The sequence below is a fragment of the Carica papaya genome, chromosome 4 (assembly GCF_054855325.1).
Source record: "Carica papaya isolate Zhongbai chromosome 4, ASM5485532v1, whole genome shotgun sequence".
Taxonomy (NCBI): Eukaryota; Viridiplantae; Streptophyta; class Magnoliopsida; order Brassicales; family Caricaceae; genus Carica; species Carica papaya.
This window is the reverse complement of record NC_142312.1, coordinates 27,873,311-27,891,757: the sequence shown is the minus strand read 5'-3', so window position 1 is coordinate 27,891,757 and position 18,447 is coordinate 27,873,311. Positions and strand designations below refer to the sequence as shown.

The window sequence follows — 18,447 nt, the reverse complement described above, 5'->3', positions numbered from 1 at the left end:
ATAGGCTAAATTATTTCACACACTTAATTTCTTTTCATTTCCTAACAAAAAATAAATTAGTTTAAATGTTTTTTATTTTTTATTTTTTATTTTTTAAAAATAACTTTTATAATATAAATTAATAATAATATGAAATCTATTCTTTATTATTACTAGTTTAATAATTTAAATAATTAATTAAATTTATATATATTTTTTTATGCGGCATAATTTCTCTAAATAGGTTGGGGAGGTCCCCAAGGTAAAGGTGTCCAACTCTAGACATGGTTTTTTTTTTTCTGTAAGTCAGTGCCAATAATACAAACTTCTGTAAACTTGTATCGTCAACCCAAAAATGCCTTCAACTACAAGGCATCCAAATCAGTTGGAAGCATTAATGGTTCGGCCATTAACAATTTAGGATGCAGATACATATAATCTAAAAAAATCATGCAGCTGAGTTTTAAGGTCATTGGGAACTGTTTTCATGGAAGTTAGGGTTTTTGGCTTTTTAATTTTTTAACATGAGAAGAACAGTGTATCCCAGATTTCAGCAAAAGTTAGTTTATTTGGTATATCCTAACAACTGACAACTATATATATATATATATATATATATATATATATATATATATAAATAGAGTTAGAGAGAGAGATAATTGACCATGAAGAATCAAGAAGTGAGAACGGGTGGGTTTCAAACTAATTAAGCTGGCAGATGCATTAGGCTATCTATCCCTTTAAAAGCTTCAAGAGAGAAAATCCTAATGTCAAAGAATCATCATTATCCCCAAACCTGAAACAAATGAAGGTCAAACTAATTGATGAAAGATACAATTGGAATTTCAACTCGTTTGGACTTTTTTCAAGCTGCTTATAAACCAGTTGCTTATAAAGGTAAAATGTGCAAAATAAACACTTAACAATTTATTATATTTTGAGTCGAAACCATCTTATAAATTGACCCAAAATAATTGTCAGACAATTACTACATTAAACATGATTCATGTAAATATCCCAGAATTTATCCTCGTAGGAATATTATATGTTGGCAGAGTTAATACTACAAAATCAGTCTTCAAATAACAATGAATACCAATCCAACTATGATGAATTGAAGTGCATTAAGTTATTGTCGTTTCTATCTATTTACTGTGGCCATTTCTCTTAGGCTATGTTTGAAACTAATGTAAAAATTCTTATCTAATTTAAAATTCATTGTTTCAACTGTAAGGGGAATTTTCAATATTCTAATTGAAGTAAATATGAACTTGTAAATATGCTTCAAAAAAAAAAAAAAAAGAGAAAATCTAGATTTGTTTCCAAACAGACTTGGTATCTTCCCAGATTGCAGGTACCAAAAACTTCCCCCGAATAACAAAAAAGATTTTCCAAAAAACAAACAACTACCCTTGTGTTATTGGTTGTCTCTAAGAAATAACTAGCATCTAATAAGAAATGGGCAGGCCTGAAATGCTTCCCCCTCAAGAGTCTTAGAGCCGAAAGAAAGTCAGGTGCGACCTCTAGCACAAACTAGGGTGTAGGGTGATAAATTGCATAAAAAATTTATAGATAATTGTTTTTGGATCAGTGACATGTTTCAAGACATGCAAATACCAGAGATTTCAAAGAAAAAAATACCATCTTATGATCCATGATAATCTAATAGCAAGTTTGGAAGAACAAATGGACATCAAGGACACGAATCTACATTGCTATAAAGAATATGGTACAGATTAGTACTACTAAAACTACATGTAGAACACCAACCGGTTTCTCTTTAATCATTGTTTGTCTGTAGAAGCTCAGTTCACCACATATCACCTGTTGCAACACAACTGCTAGTAAATATACAAATCACAAACACACACACAAACACCTGAGAGTATAAGTAAAACGAGCACACTAGAAAATGCAGTACAAATTAGTACATATTGAATGTAGCCCAAATTTACAACATAAACTAATATGTTAAGCAACAGTTCTGGTTGGTTACCTGACCCAAAGGATGCCTCGTACACTTGCTGTAACCAAAGATGTTCTCATTAACTAAACTAGGTGTATAGCCAGGTCAACTCAGAATATGGTGAGAGTCCCTCTGAATTCGTCATAGAACCCCCTGAAAGCAAAAGTTTGAGGCAATGAAGAAAAGCCTAGGCACTACAATTTATTATCTTCTCAAATGAAACCAGTTACCTTCTATACTATGTGAAGACAATGATTTTTAAGAAGAGTAATACATTTAGGCAAATTAGTCATAGATGGAATTAGGCTAACTCAGCCAAACAGCATAGTGAAGTGCCAAGTAAAGAAAGTAAAAAGAATATATCATGTCAAGTGTCATCATCAATTACCAAAGGAAATTTGCCATAAGCATAAGCTTAATGTCCTTGTTATAGATATTCTATATCAAAGAACTAGGGGACAATTACATGCATTGAAACAAATTTTTTTTCCCTTTTCTGGCAAAAGAGGGAGAAGAAAGAAATGCAGAAACAAACATAATTATATAGGTGATTAAGATTCAACTTTCTTGTGATTGTAATGCCCGTTGTAAGTGGATGAAATCTCTTTGTCATCAAGCATAGAATAGAGAGAACATTTGACAGCATGTGAACCAAAACCAAGGTTTTAAGAGAAGCAAGTATTCAACCAACCATGTTCCCATCAATCAAGAGAATTTCCAATAGAGTTATCAAGTTTTTTGGACCATTGAAAAATTACAACCTAAATGTTTTAAGATCCAAGCTTGAGAACATAAGAAGGAACACTTTCAGGGATGTGCCGTAAATGATGCGTGACAAAGAAGCATGCATGATATCATTTCCGCTCAGAAGAAAGTGCTAAGTCTTCATAATATAGGGATATCTTACATGGTTAAATAAACTGGAAGGACAAATTAGAAAGCCTCTATTTTATTAAGAAAAAAAAAAGAGATATATTAACATGGTACCAAAGGGTTCAACCTAATTACAAAACAGCTTTACGAATCTATCTAAATGTTAATAAGGTCCCTAAATCCTCAGCATAACTAAAGTGGGAGGCCATTTAAAAAAAAAAAACAAAAAATAAGAAAACATAGGGCCTAAAACTAGATGTCTTTAATCTTATTAAAAGAAGATTTTATATCCTCAAAAATTCTCTTATTCTTTTCCTGCCAAATAACTCCCAAGGTAATCAAGGCCCAAGACAATAAATCTTAAAGGTACTTTTTAGTGATTCAATATCTGACCCACTCTTGAAACCCAACCCATTGCTTTCCCGTGCTTCATAACTAGAGAACTACGAGAGTCTCCTTAGTTTCTTTAGCCCTATCCCCTACCTATTTCTTCTTCCTACGCAAGTTGGATGTCTTAATACTCCCATTTTGACCACTATTACTCTTCATGGCTCAAGATGATACAAAAGGCTTTCAAACCCTTCAAAACTCAGATCTAAAAGCCTACTAATTCTCTAACCAGCCCAGTCTCAATAGCCACCATTTTCCAATCATTTCGATTGCATGTTCCCCTTTTGTTCACACAACGTACCCCTTTTGGAACACCCACCCACAAAAATGTTGTTACTCCATCGTTCTTGTCCATCATAGCAAATAAGATTATCTCATCTCCACCTAGACCTGGACCTGTCAAGACAAAAGTCCCAACTCCGAAACAAAAGACCTTGGGATATAATTGATCCTATATGCTAAAGCTGCTTTAGAAAATCCTGCAAAAGATTGGAAGTTTCTGAAATAGGAAAATTTGAAATTTAAGTTCAACCTAACCTAGGATCAACTGGATCCCTTCCCCTTGCTCTTCTCCCAAGTGAGTTATGCAAAAGATTGACGACCAAGAGATCTTTATCATGACTGATAGAGAAACACTAAGCAAAAATTAGCACATTACATATCTAGCCAAATCGACATGTAGTGCTGGCTCCCTGATGGCAGCAAGCCGAATAGAAACTATCTTCAGTTTCCAAGGGCATATGAAAAGCTTACCCAAAAGATCACAAACCCCAAACATCATCTTCCACCAACCATTGGCTTCAAAGCCTTCTGGAATGTAATTTCTCCACAACACATCTCCAACCTGGTTTGTTGAAGCCAAGAACTTGTGTGATTCTTACCACCATATTTCTCACCCATCACCTTGATCACCTTAATCAACTTAATCACCATAGCACATTACATATCTAGCCAAACCAACATGTAGTGCTGGCTCCCTGATGGCAGCAACCCGAACAGAAACTATCTTCAGTTTCCAAGGGCATATGAAAAGCTTACCCAAAAGATCACAAACCCCAAACATCATCTTCCACCAACCATCGGCTTCAAAGCCTTCTGGAATGTAAATTCTCCACAACACATCTCCAACCTGGTTTGTTGAAGCCAAGAACTTGTGTGATTCTTACCACCATATTTCTCACCCATCACCTTGATCCCTTCTCCTACTAAGATTCACCAAAGACCCTTTAGAGCCACTCCACCTCATCTCCCACAAAAACAACCAATTGATCAAGTGCTCCAACCATTTTCATTGATATTCACAAAGTTGACCCCTCAAGCACAATGTCAAAAGATTTTTGCTCAATGACCAAAAATCTCCTAGGGCTGGAGACAATCATGAGGAAAGGTATCAAACAGACTAGAGAACTAGCCTAGAGACAGAATGAAGAAACACTCTCCCCAGAAAAAGGAGAGAGAGAGAGAGAGAGAGTCACTTTAGATTCTTTAATGAAGAAAACTTGAGTTCTACTTCCATTTTTTGAGAGAAACAAAAATGGAGGAGCGACAAAATAGAAAAATAGACCATGATGGTATGGTAATATGGATGGTAATGAAGGAAAGAGAAGGAGAGCAACATAATGGATAGAAACAGCAAAATAATGGAGAAGTTTCTGTCCATTATGCAGCTCTTCTTTCTTTCCTTCATTGCCACGAAATATTATGAGAAAACATACTATCATCTGTGGAGATTTTTGAAAAAAAAAAAACAATTATTTTTCATTTTTTAAATTGCTACACTTAAAATATTTATAAAATTTCTAATCTATTAATAAATAAATTTTTATTCTATTATAATTCTATTTATATGAGATTATTATTCTCATAAAATTCTAATTATATTATCTTAACTAATTAAATAATAAACTAAAATAATTAAATGATAAAATATCCTACTCAACATCCTTTCTCAAGTTGGTGCAATAATATCACACATGTTCAACTTGTAGATCAAATTCTGACAAGTCATTATGCCGTCTACTAAAGGCATACGCACGCAGAGGAGTTGGAAAAAGGACCAAAAAAGACTAGTCGAAGCGGTTTGCACGCAAAGAAAGTAGATCTGCACCAGTATCACGAAACCAAAGGCGGATGCGTGCAAAGGAGCAGGAAAAAAGACCAGAAAAGGTTGGCCAGAGTGGCTCGTGCATGAAGAAGGTTTGGTTGCGAAATCAGAGGCAGCCGCGCGCCGAAGAAAGGACTAGAAAAAAGTTGGTCAGAGCAGCTCACACGCAGAGAAAGCAAATCTGCCTGGCAAACTAGCGGCTGGCTCAGCTCAGCTCAGGCACGAGCTCGGCTCAACTCGGCTCAGGCATGGATGCCTCAGCTCTATTCAAGGCAGCAGCTCGGCACGGCTCATATCAAACTCAACTCGGCTCAGCTTGACTCAGGCAGCAGCTCAGCTCGGCTAAGGCTAGACTCACCTCAGCTCGGTTCACTCGGCTCAAGCGGATGGCTAGGCTTGATCTGGACAGATGCGCTGCGATCTCTCTCTTTCTAGCCTTCTCTTCATGTAGATCTGAATAGATCTGGAACGCCACCACGCACAGGCCGTTTGCAGATTGCATATGCACGGCGATTCGTCTTCTCCGACGTCTGTTCAGATCTGGACCGCCGCTGGTCGCCCCCGCACAAACAGACCACTTCATGTTGCAATCTAGAACTCGGATGCCTCACCTCGCACAGACATGGACAGCCGCAACTTCTTTGATTAACTTCAAGCTGTCGGTGAGTTTACAATACCATCTGAGGTGATGATGACACCCCAACTCAGCCTATTATGTTATTTTAAAGTTTAAAAGAAACCCTAAAATTAAAATTCTAAAATAATTTTATTTGACTCTGATATCATGTAGATTTTTTGAAAAAAAATAATAATTTATTTATCATTTTTTAAATTGTTACAATTAAAATATTTATAAAATTTCTAACCTACTAATAAGAAAAATCTTATTTTAATAAAATTTTATTTATATGAGATTAATATTCTTATAAAATTCTAATTATATCATCTTAATTAATAAAATAATGAATTAAAATAATTAAATAATAAAATATCCTATTCAACAATCTATTTTTCTATCTTATGTGGCTTCTTTCTTTCCTTCATTATCATGTTACTATGGCAGCAACGTTTACGTTTACTTTTAGAATAATAAATATTGTTATATAATTATATTAATAAAGATTGAATCATTCACATTTAGACAGAAACCTAGAAAGAAGAGAAATCAAATATTTTACTAAGAGAAAAGCAACATAAGGTTCATAAATCCCTACTTGCAGTGGAAAACCGGTGGTAATCCTCTGTTTGCCTCAGTTCCTAACTGCATCCGCCGTTCATTCTTGTCTTTAAACTTTGTAGCAGGAAGAACTTCACATGGACCTTGAATCAAGCTAGCCATTATAGTGCTATTGCTATTTGAATCATAAACCTGCAATAAAGCAGCGATGAGGAGCATTATTACTCTTCTATATTACATATTGGCTGGTTCTCCTACATGCACGTGCAAGCATGTTACATGCTATGAAGCCAAGTCAAGGAAGGGGAGCTCTTCCTCGGACACTATGCAAATAGGACAAGACAACCAGCCTCCATACATTTGTATATATGTATGATTGCTGTTAACATCACTAGAAATTCTAATAGGTCTACTGAAGCAATGAATTATTATATAACCAAAGGACTATAAATGTTGATACTTGAAATCCTACAATAATAAAGAATTATGTGGTAAAAGTGAAAGAGAATTCACTTCATTGTTCTCAACGTCAGACTGGGAGCGAACAGCCTCCGGTAGATCAGCAGGAAAGTAGCACCTATTAACAACCACCCACTTTGATCCAGTTTTCATGTCCTCCCACATAGCCTGCTTAAAAGATTAAACTTCCTATTAAAAAACAAAGGGGTAAAAATACTTAAATAGAAGATAACCTGAAGTAAGTGACCTCCACAAGCAAATAAACACAGAGAAAATGAGAGTAAAAGACTATGCGAGATAGACAACTATGTCAGTGCCAGAAACATGTATAAATGCTAGATGAATAGCTTGCCTGAAGCTTCATAGGTATCAATTTGTCTTGGCTAGAGCGCAAGAGAGCATGATCCTGCACTTTATATATTATTCCATTAATGCGACAAGATTGATAAGATTTTCTCCCATCCACAACTTGACGAACATCACCTATCCACTCAACACCATGGGAACCTTCAGAGGTAACCTTATCATGTTTTCCATCATCAGTCCAAGGTCCAGAACTTCCAGTGGGATTTTCTTGTGCCACACCTTGCTGTCTTTCATTCATTCTTGAAATGTTATCATCATCTTGTCTTACATTAGTATGCTCTGAGTCTGGAATAATAATTTCCTTCCCCAAAGCAATTCCAGATTGGTACTGTGTGTTTTGTGAGGGTTGACTATGATCATGTGTACCGACAGACATTGCAGGAGGTTGTGATTTTGCATTTTCTGATTCAGAAATTGATTTCTCTTCATGGCTGTATGATTCGGCAATTTGGCTGGGTGGATTCAAATTTCCATTGGATGGAAAAGTAGGACCAGAAGCTTCTAATGATTTTGTCGAGGTACTTGGGCAGGTTGCAGAAATCGTATTCTGATCGAAACCTGATTTACTTGACGATAAGTTACTTCCTTGCATTTCTCTTGAATTCAGGGCCCTAGGATCAGAGATTGGCTCAGAAAAGTTGCTGCTCATAGTACCGGGGCCAGCAGGACTTTGTAAACCAGGGTTTCCATTTGTTTTTATTTTGTGCTGATTATCCTGTGAATCTAGGGATGATATTTTCTTTTCTGAAGATAACTGCATTACACCTGTGTTAGAAGGCACTTTTGGTGCAATCATACTTCTCATTACGCGTCCATATTTAGGAGGGGGAAGCTTTCCGTTGCATAAATGCAGACATCTTGTGCAATGCCATTCTAATTTAGGAATTCCCTTTAGATTAGCTGCCTGCAGACATTTCAAATGAAATCCTTTCTCGCAAGCATCACAAATAAGCACAGCTTCCACGTCATTGATGGTGACTTTGCACATTTGGCAAGTTAAAGCTTTATTCATATATTCCCTTGAAGGAGGATTCCAAGTAGGATGGTGAGGAAGCTGTGGATGCAATAACTTCTGGACAATCTTGGCAATTTCATTATGATTATTGGTTTGAACAAAACCCATGTTTTGAGCAGCAGGATTTACGCCTGAAAAATTTCCAGATGTGGTTTGAGTGATGAATGGCCTAAAGCTCTGATCTCTAGCTGGTTGAGCTATGTGTGACAAATTAAGATCAGCACTTCCCTCAACCTTGGACGGAGTATGAATTGGCCGTTTGTTCTCAGCAGCTGAATTAGCTAACTGGTTGGATTGGGATTGTATAGACCACGTTGGAGCATTCACAAGTGACTGATTTGCAGAAGAATTTGCTGCAAACAGACAATGTTGGTATGAGATAAAACATGATGCACATAGCCCAACAAATATATAAATATGTATACGTATAAAACCAAGAGAAGAAATCAATGGAGAAGAAATAATCTATTCCAGGAGGTAAAACTTCAATGTAAAGCCCGAAGTATGCCCAATAGATCAGAAATGTAAAATATATTTCCAACTACAACAATTTACCAATTGATCCACTATTCCAATACCCAAGGTATGGCCAGCACACACAGTGGCATGAACAGTTATTCTAAGCATCGATCTGCCCATTCTTTTAATAGGAACTTCATGATTAATCTAAGTTCAACAATTAAAAGGGTGTTTCACTCAGTTCATTTTTATGTTAATAGTAGTTCTATCTTATGAGCTTGCAACAGCATTTGGTGAGCTTTTAAACCCTAAAAAAGATGTTAACCAATAATTTGTCCTTAATTCTCTCAAAACAATTTTTTAAGTTCAAGTTTTAAGTTTCTTTTAACTAAATTAACAGCTTATAAATTACATCTTTATCAAACATATAAATTAACTAATATAACTAAGAAGTTCACGTTAATCAAATACTTTAAGGGATCGTTTTTACAAAAAACTTCACATCATAAATGTTGTTTTTTTTATGAAATAAAAGAGAGAAATATTATTCACAAAGGTACCAATAGGGTACCATCCGTATACAAAATAATTACAAATTTATCAAGTGGTCCAAAACTAAACCTATGTCTTCCCACTCTTACACATCATGACCTAACAAGATAAACCCAAAAGTATGAAACCATCCATCTCTAATGTTTACAATATTAGTTTCAATGCTCTCAAAAGCTCTCGCATTTCTTTCCTTCCACACAACCCAAAAAATAGTAAGTGGTATAAGCAAACTATGTCTATTGTTTTTACAATAACCCACCCAAGCCCAAAGTTCCCCACTTACATTACCCGCGCTCTAACCCAAAACAAACCTGAGAGCCCAAAAACCATTGCTCATATGTTGTTAATTACAGGACAGCCCAACAATAAATGGCAACAAGATTCTTCATCAGTTTTACAAAAATAGCATCTATTCATCATAATGTTTCATTTTCTTTTTAACATATCAATAGTCAATATGCTGTTTCTCGCCGCCTCCCAAGTAAAAAACGTCACTCTAGGAGGCGCCTTCACTTTCCAGATTAGCTTGAAAGGTGCAATCATGTTCTGATGATCATCACCTCTTTTGCTCAAACTGTAGAAGAACGACTTAACCGAAAAACCCCTATTAGTATCCAGCTTCCACATCCTCTCATCATTATTTCCATTCAACTTAACTTTATCTAAACAGAGCAAAAGGTTGTTGTATTCCTCAATCTCTCAGTCTTGTAGATTCCTCCTAACTTTAACACACCAAGTTTTATCACTCTCTCCACCACCAAAAAACTTCTCCACCTTAGCCTCCTTATCACAAGCAATCACATAAATGCCAGGAAATCTGTCTTTTAATTTGAAATCCCCCACCCACTCATCGTGCCAAAAGTTAACCTCCTCCCCCTTCCCCACCTTCTACTCCACACAGCTCATAAATTTGCTCCTGCTGTCCCTTGTTCTTCCCCACAGACTCTTGCCATGTGGTTTAAACCTCCCTCTTCTCCCCCTCTCTTTCTCCCAATCCCCCCATCTCGCCTCAATCACCCTTCTCCACAACCTGTCTTTCTCGTTGAGAAATCTCCATAACCACTTCCCATGAAGAGCATCGTTCATATCTATAATGGATTTTAAACCCAATCCCCCCCCCCCATTTTTCTTAACCTCCTCCCATCTAACAAGATGATATTTTCTGTCTCCCTCCTCATCACCCCATAAAAATCTACACTGAATCTTTTCAAATTTTATCGCAATGCTTCCCGGAATGGTTAATATGGAGAGGCAATAAATTGGTAAATTAGCAAAGGTGCTTTTGATTAACGTGAGTCTACCATTTTTTGACAAATAGTTTCTTTTCCAACCTGCCAACCTCCTCTCAAACAATTCCACAATAAGATCCCACGTCATGATGTTTTTATATTCAGCACCAAGAAGTAAACCCAAGCATCTAATCGGTAGAGCCGGCACTTTACACCCCAAAACAGTAGCTAGCCTCCTCGCGTCACCCGACCACCAAGTCTAATTAATTCAGTCTTCCCCATATTTATCCTAAGTCCAAACACCATTTGAAACCCAAGGAAAATACACCTCAAATGCAGCAAAGCCTGAATACACGGTTCACAGAAAATCAGTGCATCATCTGCAAAGAATAAATGTGGCACCTTCACCCTAGACACCCCACTCTCCACCTCAACACCCTTCAATACACCCAACTCCCCCGCCCTAATCATCATTTTACTAAAAGCTTCCATAACAGTAATAAACAATAAAGGCGATAATAGGTCCCCCTGTTGAAGCCCTCTTGATGCCTTAAAGAATTTTGAAGACCCCCGTTAACCAACACAGCAAAAGAAGTTGTAGAAATGGAACTCATAACCCATTTTCTCCATTTGCTTCCAAACCCCAATCTGCTCAGCATGTAATCCACAAACCTCCAATTAACATGGTCATAGACCTTTTCCATATCAATTTTACAAATAACACCCTTTTTTTTTCTGACCAACCAACTCGTCGACAACCTCGTTAGCAATCATCACAGCATCTAAGATTTGCCTACCCTCCACAAAAGAATTCTGATTTTCCCCAATGACTTCCCCAAGCACCTTAAACATCCTTCTCGCTAACACTTTAGAAATAAGCTTATAAATACTGCCTACAAGATTAATAGGTCCGAAATCTTTAATGTTTTTAGCACCAACCACCTTAGGAATAAGAACCAAAAAAGTAGTATTGATTGAGTTAACAAAAGAACCCGTTCTATGGAAGTCATTAAAAACAACCACCACCTCTTTCTTTATCACCTCCCAAAACACTTTATAAAACATTAAATTAAAACCATCAAGACCCAGCGCTTTCTGCCCATTATAATCCTCAAGACAGCTCCTTATCTCCTCTTCAGTGAAAGGTACCTCCAACCCCATTCTACTCTCTTTCCTTAACTGCTTAAAGTCTAACTCCTCAAGACTTGGTCTAACATCCTCTCCTCAATGAACAACTTCTGGAAATAGGATTTAGCTCCCTCCCTCATAGCTTCATTTCCTTTAATCGACTCCCCATCCAAGATAAGTTCCTCCACATAATTATTTTTTCTTCTGAAGTTGGCTAAACTGTGAAAATATTTTGTATTTCTATCACCTTCCAACCACGTCTCTCTCGCTTTCTGCTTCCATGAAATCGCTTCCATATTCAAAAAGGTTGCAAGTTCGCCCTTTATAGCCTCCCTCCTGGCCCAATCCTCTTCTTCTAACCCTCTCACAGCTTCTTTACTCTCTAACTCCTCTACCTCTTTAAAATTAACACTAATTCTCCTTTTTAACATCCCTTCCTCCTCTCTCGCCCATTTTTTGATTTCCTCCTTCGGCGCTTATAATTTTGCAGCAAAAATGAAACTCGTCGTTCCCCTCCTACTCTTATGCTCCCACACCCTGCCAACCAAGCTCTTAAAGCCCTCCACCTTCCGCCATTTATTATCCAGCCTAAAAGGACATGGTCCCCAAATAATGCCATCAGGGATAAGGCATATTGGGAAGTGGTCCGAGATAGGCCTGCACAGGACCTTCTACCTTAGACTTGCAAGCTGTAATAACAAACTGTTAGATATTAAAAAACAGTCTATTCTTGACCGAAAAGGGATCTCTCTTGAGCTAGACCACGTCCACTCCCCGCTTCCAAGTGGCAAATCCACCAACTCAAGATTATTGATCATATCTCTGAACTATTCAATCTCCCCAAGACGTGTACTTGCCCCCATTCTTTCCCTCATGTGCAAAACTATATTGAAGTTCCCCCCCAACCACCCATCCCACCCCCCATCTTCTTTTACAGCTTAATAGTTCATCACATAACTTCTCTTTTTCCTCTCTGTTCCCTCTACAATAAATCCCAGAGAATACCGACTCTCCACCACTAACACAATTTTCTAGTAATACAGACAGAGAAACCTGACCCACCACATACCCTTTACAACTGTATTTTTCATTATCTCACATGACTAGAATTCCCCCAGCCAACCTCACCGCAGGCACAAACTTCCAGTCTACCTTCTTAGCACCCCACAAACTACTGATAACCCAACCGTTAATCTCTTCCATTTTAGTTTCTTGAAGACAGACAATCTTCGGCTTCCATCTTCTCAAACATCCCTTAATAATTCCTTTCTTCTTCCTGTCATTTACCTTCTTCACATTCCATGATATTGTTTTCTCAATCATAAGTAACACCAAATAGACTGACTCCCCTCCCCCCTTCTACATTTTTTACCTTCCTCCTTGAGTGACCACTCCAATCATTTTAACTCTCTACTTCCCCCCTCCCTTGTTTTCTTCCTTTTTTTTTTCTTTCTTCATATTTCCTCTCCCTCTATGTCATCATATATCAATTTTCTGTTTCCTCCAACAAACTAAATACCGTGTGTTCAAACCCATCAAAGGGCATACCAAATAATTTACTCACCTTTAAAAAGTTCTTTTTAACCCACGTGGAATATTGCTCCTTTAATTTTTCCTCTACTTCTTCGCCCAATCTTAGTGGACTTTCGAACCAAATGGGAGTTACATCCAGCATGGCATCATCCTCATACCTCGGAACTGTCTTCGCATCAGCATGCGAAACATTCACCAGAGCCATGGAAAGTGCTTTGTCCATATGCGTAGACCCATCCACTTCACTCGTCTCTCCTGTGTCGAAACCTTCCTCAGATATCACAGAATCGACATATGTACCTTCGTCAATATCAGCTTCGACACCTTCCTCATTCCCCAAAAACCCCATCGAGATATCCATCCTTACACTTTCGGGCACCCTAGCCTCACTCTCCTTACACGACTTAATATCATCATTTTCGGCAACCCTCACCACCCCCTTAACCTTTTCTTTTAATAAATTATTGGGCTTGTCGGGTTGCATAGATTTAGGTCGCTAGAATTTCCTAACCCGCTTCCTTTGACTGGGCCCCGGTTGATCTACCCACTTTCCTTTTTCAGCCCACAAAAATTTCTTCTTATCAATCTTTCTCAGCCCATTATACATGGGTCGAAAAGATGGGTCAGCCCAAAACAGTGTGGTTCGCCCCGGAACCACTGCTTGCCCTACCCATCTACCATTCTCCTCTTGCCTTCTCATCACTGCCGCAAAGGTCGCCCTCTTCCTTTCCAACCGAACGCCCCACTCCACCATACAATCCAGACATCTTATCATCCATTCTACCGGAGCCCCTATACACGTACCAAGCCCCAGTTTACTTCCTCCCTTCCCATTTAGCCAAACCGGAGAAACCAGCTCGATATCCGCCACCACATGGACTGCTTCCATAAACTGTCATCAACCATCTGCCTTATCTCCCTCCGGAAGAATTATTCTATTTAAATATCTACTAACCACCTCCTTGTCTTCTGAGAACACTAAAAGCTTACCTCGCTTGTTGCTTCCCGGAGACATTCGAAGTGTCCTCCAACTACTTCGGCGACATCTTTCCCATACACTCTCACCTTTCTCCCACCTAAACTCCCTAAGGCTCTGAAGCAACCACTTCAAATCTTCCTTCTGGAAAAATAAAGATTTACGATAATCCCAACCATTCTCATACACTCTCACCCCGCTCCCTTCTCCTACCACGTCGAAAGATTTCTTTTCCACCACTAGAAAATGTCTCAGTCCCACTAGCATTTCGGCTAGCGGAGCCAAACATTGGAAACCAAGTATAAAACTATTACTGAGACAGAGAGAGAGAGTTCAGAAGCTTTAGAAATCACCCTATAACCTCAACAATGAACCTCAAAACCTACATAACTCAGTCATTAAATTACATACTTTCCACAGACAAAGTAACTTCATCAGCACAAGGGATTCATGTGCCAAAGGTTAGCCACACATGAGAAAACTCCCATTGATGGGATCTCAGGCAAACAAGCCACCAATAGTTGAGGAAGATCTTAAGTTAATGATCAAGTACTCGTAAACAAGTTCGCTTGTGTAAAGCAAAATCGCTCACATCATAAATGTTATTAAAGAGTTGATAAGTTATAGAACCTCTAAATTCCTCCTTTAACTTAAGCCAAACACTTTCTAAAAACAGGACCCTAGACAAAAAAATTAAAACAACTATTATAGTACTTTTTCTTAGACTAGCATGGCGTTTACCTCTCTTGGTTTAAAGCTGAAGTAGAACTGAATATAGATGGGACATTCTGTGAAAACATCAACACTAAATTAAAAAATCTCAATCAACAGCAGTGTATATATTTTGGTAAGCTCAGAAGTAGGCTGAATTTGTCTGAATAAATCTAATTCCATAGTTGATTCCTAAGACTTACGCTCGCAAGATTCTCGGGCTCCTATTCATTCTACCAATTTTGACCACCAAGATTAACCTAAAAGGATCTCTAATAAATTAGGAAATCCAACTCCTATATAGAAAAAACTTAAATAAGTTATCAGCAATAAACTATAGAATGCTAGCCTTCTAAATACCTATATTTTAAGCCAAGCCTAATGCTTTCTAGAAACAGAACCCTAAAAAAAAAATTAAACAATTATTTTAGCATTTTTTCTTAGACTAGCAAGGGCATTTACCTCTCTTTGTTTAAAGCTGAAATAGAACTGGAGATAGATGGGACATTTCGTGACAGCAACAATATCAATTCAAAAATCTCAACAAACAGCAGTGTATATATTTTTGTAAACTCAAAAGTAAGCTGATTTTTTCTGAATAAATCTGATTCCGTATTTGAATATGGAGACTAATGTTCATAAAGATTCAAAGGCTCCTACTAATTCTGCCAATTTTGACCACAAAGATTAACCTAAAAGGAAATCTAAATACATTAGGAAAAATCCAATTCATAAAGAGAGAAAACTTAAAATAAGTCATCAGCAGTAAACTAGGATGCAGCCTTCAAAGGAAAATTGAGTAGTTAAAAATCTGAAAGCTTTTAAGAAACTCATGCTATGATATTCAATAACAATCAATCACAAGAAGGCGCATCTACAATGCAGTACTACATTAGAAATCAGATAAGGAAAAGTGCTAACCACTTAGGAAGAAAAACTAGCTAACCACTTAGGAAGAAAAACTAAGGTGGAAAAACTAAAAAACAACATGCCATAATGGAAATACGCCTAATAGGATTTCTATCCTAAATTTGTTCTTTTTCCTTCATTAATGCCACATTTCATGAAAGAACAAACACCAAAACCCTAAAACCTCAGTAATTTATTAGTGTGTCATCTGCAATTTATTATATTCAAGGCCTCGTAGGGAATACTTATGGATCGTTTGATTTGCCAAGTGAAATAAGAATATAATGAAACTGAGATTATTATCTTGTTTGGTCTGCAATTAGGAACAACTGATTACAAACTCATTACTATGTTTTATTCATTTTAAATGATGCTGGATAGAACTATTTTATCCATAATTGACTAAAATATATTTTTACAGTACTTTGTTGAAAGTATATTTGAATACACTTTTACAGACAGAATATAGTTGAAATAATTAATGAATAATACTATCACAATAATTAATAATTAAAATAATTAACAAGTACTTAAAATAATATAATTGCAAAATAACTAATATTTAAATTCCTTTAAAATCACAAAAAAAAAATTAATCAATTTTACATAAATTTTGGAATAATCTTAATAAAAAATCTGAATTTGTTCCAAAAGTATCTTAATTTTTAATTTTTAAAAAATTATCAACTATCAATCTTTGATATTTAATGCCTATTTGAGATTGAAAAATGTTCTCAATTTAGTATTAACTTACCTGTTAAGGAAGATTGTACTAGGTATAAAATAATTTAATTGAGGTATAATTTTGCTTAATTTAAAAAAATGAAAAAAAATATTCTAAAAATATTCGAATAGTGATTCATGACCACATAAGCACGAACACATCATTTGTTATGATCAAGATTCTGTTAAAATTATGATCCAGATAACCAGATAATAAGAGTGTATCATATAATAGTTATTATCTTGCACCCCCTGTTCCAGGCCTATTTCATGTTAATTTCTTTACACCCGCAACATGAGAATTGAAACCAACCTGTTACTTGGGCTGCATTAGTCGAACCATTGAGTCCTCCCTCCAATTTGGTCTGCGATCTCTCAAACCTAGGAGTGAAATGGCCGCCAGGTAACCCACCTGAAACCACAGGTGCTTTCACTTCACCGGTGTGGAATTGATGTTGTAGAGATGTATTGATTGCTGGCGTAACATGTCCTGGCCGTGAAGAACCTTGAAAGCCTCCTGAAGACAGAGGAGCCTGACTTGGCTTATCTGTTGGTATTATACGAACAGTATGCGTAGCAGAACCTATAGGCGGATGACTCGGTCTTTCAGTAGCTGCACCAACGCTTTGTTGCAATGGATGAGGTGTAAATGTAGTGGAAGGTGCAGTAAGTTTCTTGGATTCATCCATCTGGACAAGCATCAAAGAACAATATCCAGTTAAACATATAAAATAGCTGGACGATGCGAAGAAAAAAACCGTTCAAGTTTCAATACAACGGGAAACTTAATAAACCAACCAAGGAAGTACATAGTTCAACTCAAAATCCAACAAAAAGTATACAAATTTAACAGAAACCTAAGAGCAAGTGCAAATCACCAAAACAAAGTACCTTCCTCTTGGCCAGCGAGACTTTTTCTGAAATTGTCAATTTGGGACCCCGAAACCCTAACCTTTGGTCCTTAAGCTTCCCATTGAGACCTAAATCCTCAATTACAGCTCCAATAGCATCCCTACCTACAATATCCTTGGGCGCGAATTCTCGGCACATCTCCACCAATTTCGCCCTGGCCTCCGCCATCAACTTCACCTCCGCATCCGTCGGGCCCTTCCCGCCGCGCATCTTTCCCATAGCCGACAAAACCAGGACTATCTCCGCCACTCTCTTCATCTCCTCCTGGAGACCACATCGCAGCTTCTTCGGCGATCGAACGGACAGCTCTTCGGTTTCTCCGTTCTCCCCATTCTCCAAAGTTCTCTTCTCGCCAGCCGATGAAGCCACCGCCTCCGACGAATCATTCCCAGGCTCGTTACTAACCGACGCCTCCATTCCCTCACATAGATAAGCTCGTGAAACGGAGTCGTATCAATATAACCTTCAAAAGAGAGGCAACAGCAGCAGCAGCAGCAGCAGACACAGAGAAAGATTGAGATGAGAGGAAAAAGGAAAGAGAATGAGAAAGAGAAACCCTAGAGAAGGAGCGGGAGCGACAGGAGGAAGACGAAGCAGAGAGGGGTTTAAATTTTTGAAAAACCAGAGAAAATAAATTGAGACGTTAAATTGCGTAATGCCTTTTTGGCGGGTAAATTGGAGAGGGAGATTTGGGTTATGTTATGTTATGTTATGTTGGTGAGAGAGAGAAAGAAGGGAGTGGCATCGCAGAGGAGGTTAAAGAGAGAGTGCGGGTGCTTTTAGAATTTAGAGAGAGGGGGGGGTGGGGGGGGGGTTGGTGTTGCGTTATTGAACCGGACCGGTTTACATGAACCCGAGTTTCAGCAAGAGAAACTTGACCGGATTTGTTTTGTTGACTACCAGAGACAATACCCCACGTCAGCATGATGTGTTCCTATTAATGGGCTGGGCTTAAACTTCAATCAACACAACTCCAAGTTTGGATC

General features: G+C 37.6%; 1 protein-coding gene across 1 annotated transcript; it reads right to left on the bottom strand.

The window, feature by feature from the left end:
* Positions 1–1,520: 1,520 nt before the first annotated feature.
* Positions 1,521–18,236, bottom strand: LOC110820683 (uncharacterized). Its single transcript, XM_022050259.2, has 7 exons — positions 17,441–18,236; positions 16,863–17,238; positions 7,301–8,682; positions 7,003–7,116; positions 6,527–6,681; positions 1,976–2,098; positions 1,521–1,803 (listed from the first exon to the last, which is right to left on the bottom strand). The coding sequence occupies exons 1-6, from the start codon at positions 17,876–17,878 to the stop codon at positions 2,056–2,058; spliced, it is 2,508 nt and encodes an 835-aa protein (XP_021905951.2). The 5' UTR covers positions 17,879–18,236; the 3' UTR covers positions 1,521–1,803; positions 1,976–2,055.
* Between the last annotated feature and the right edge of the window lie 211 nt (positions 18,237–18,447).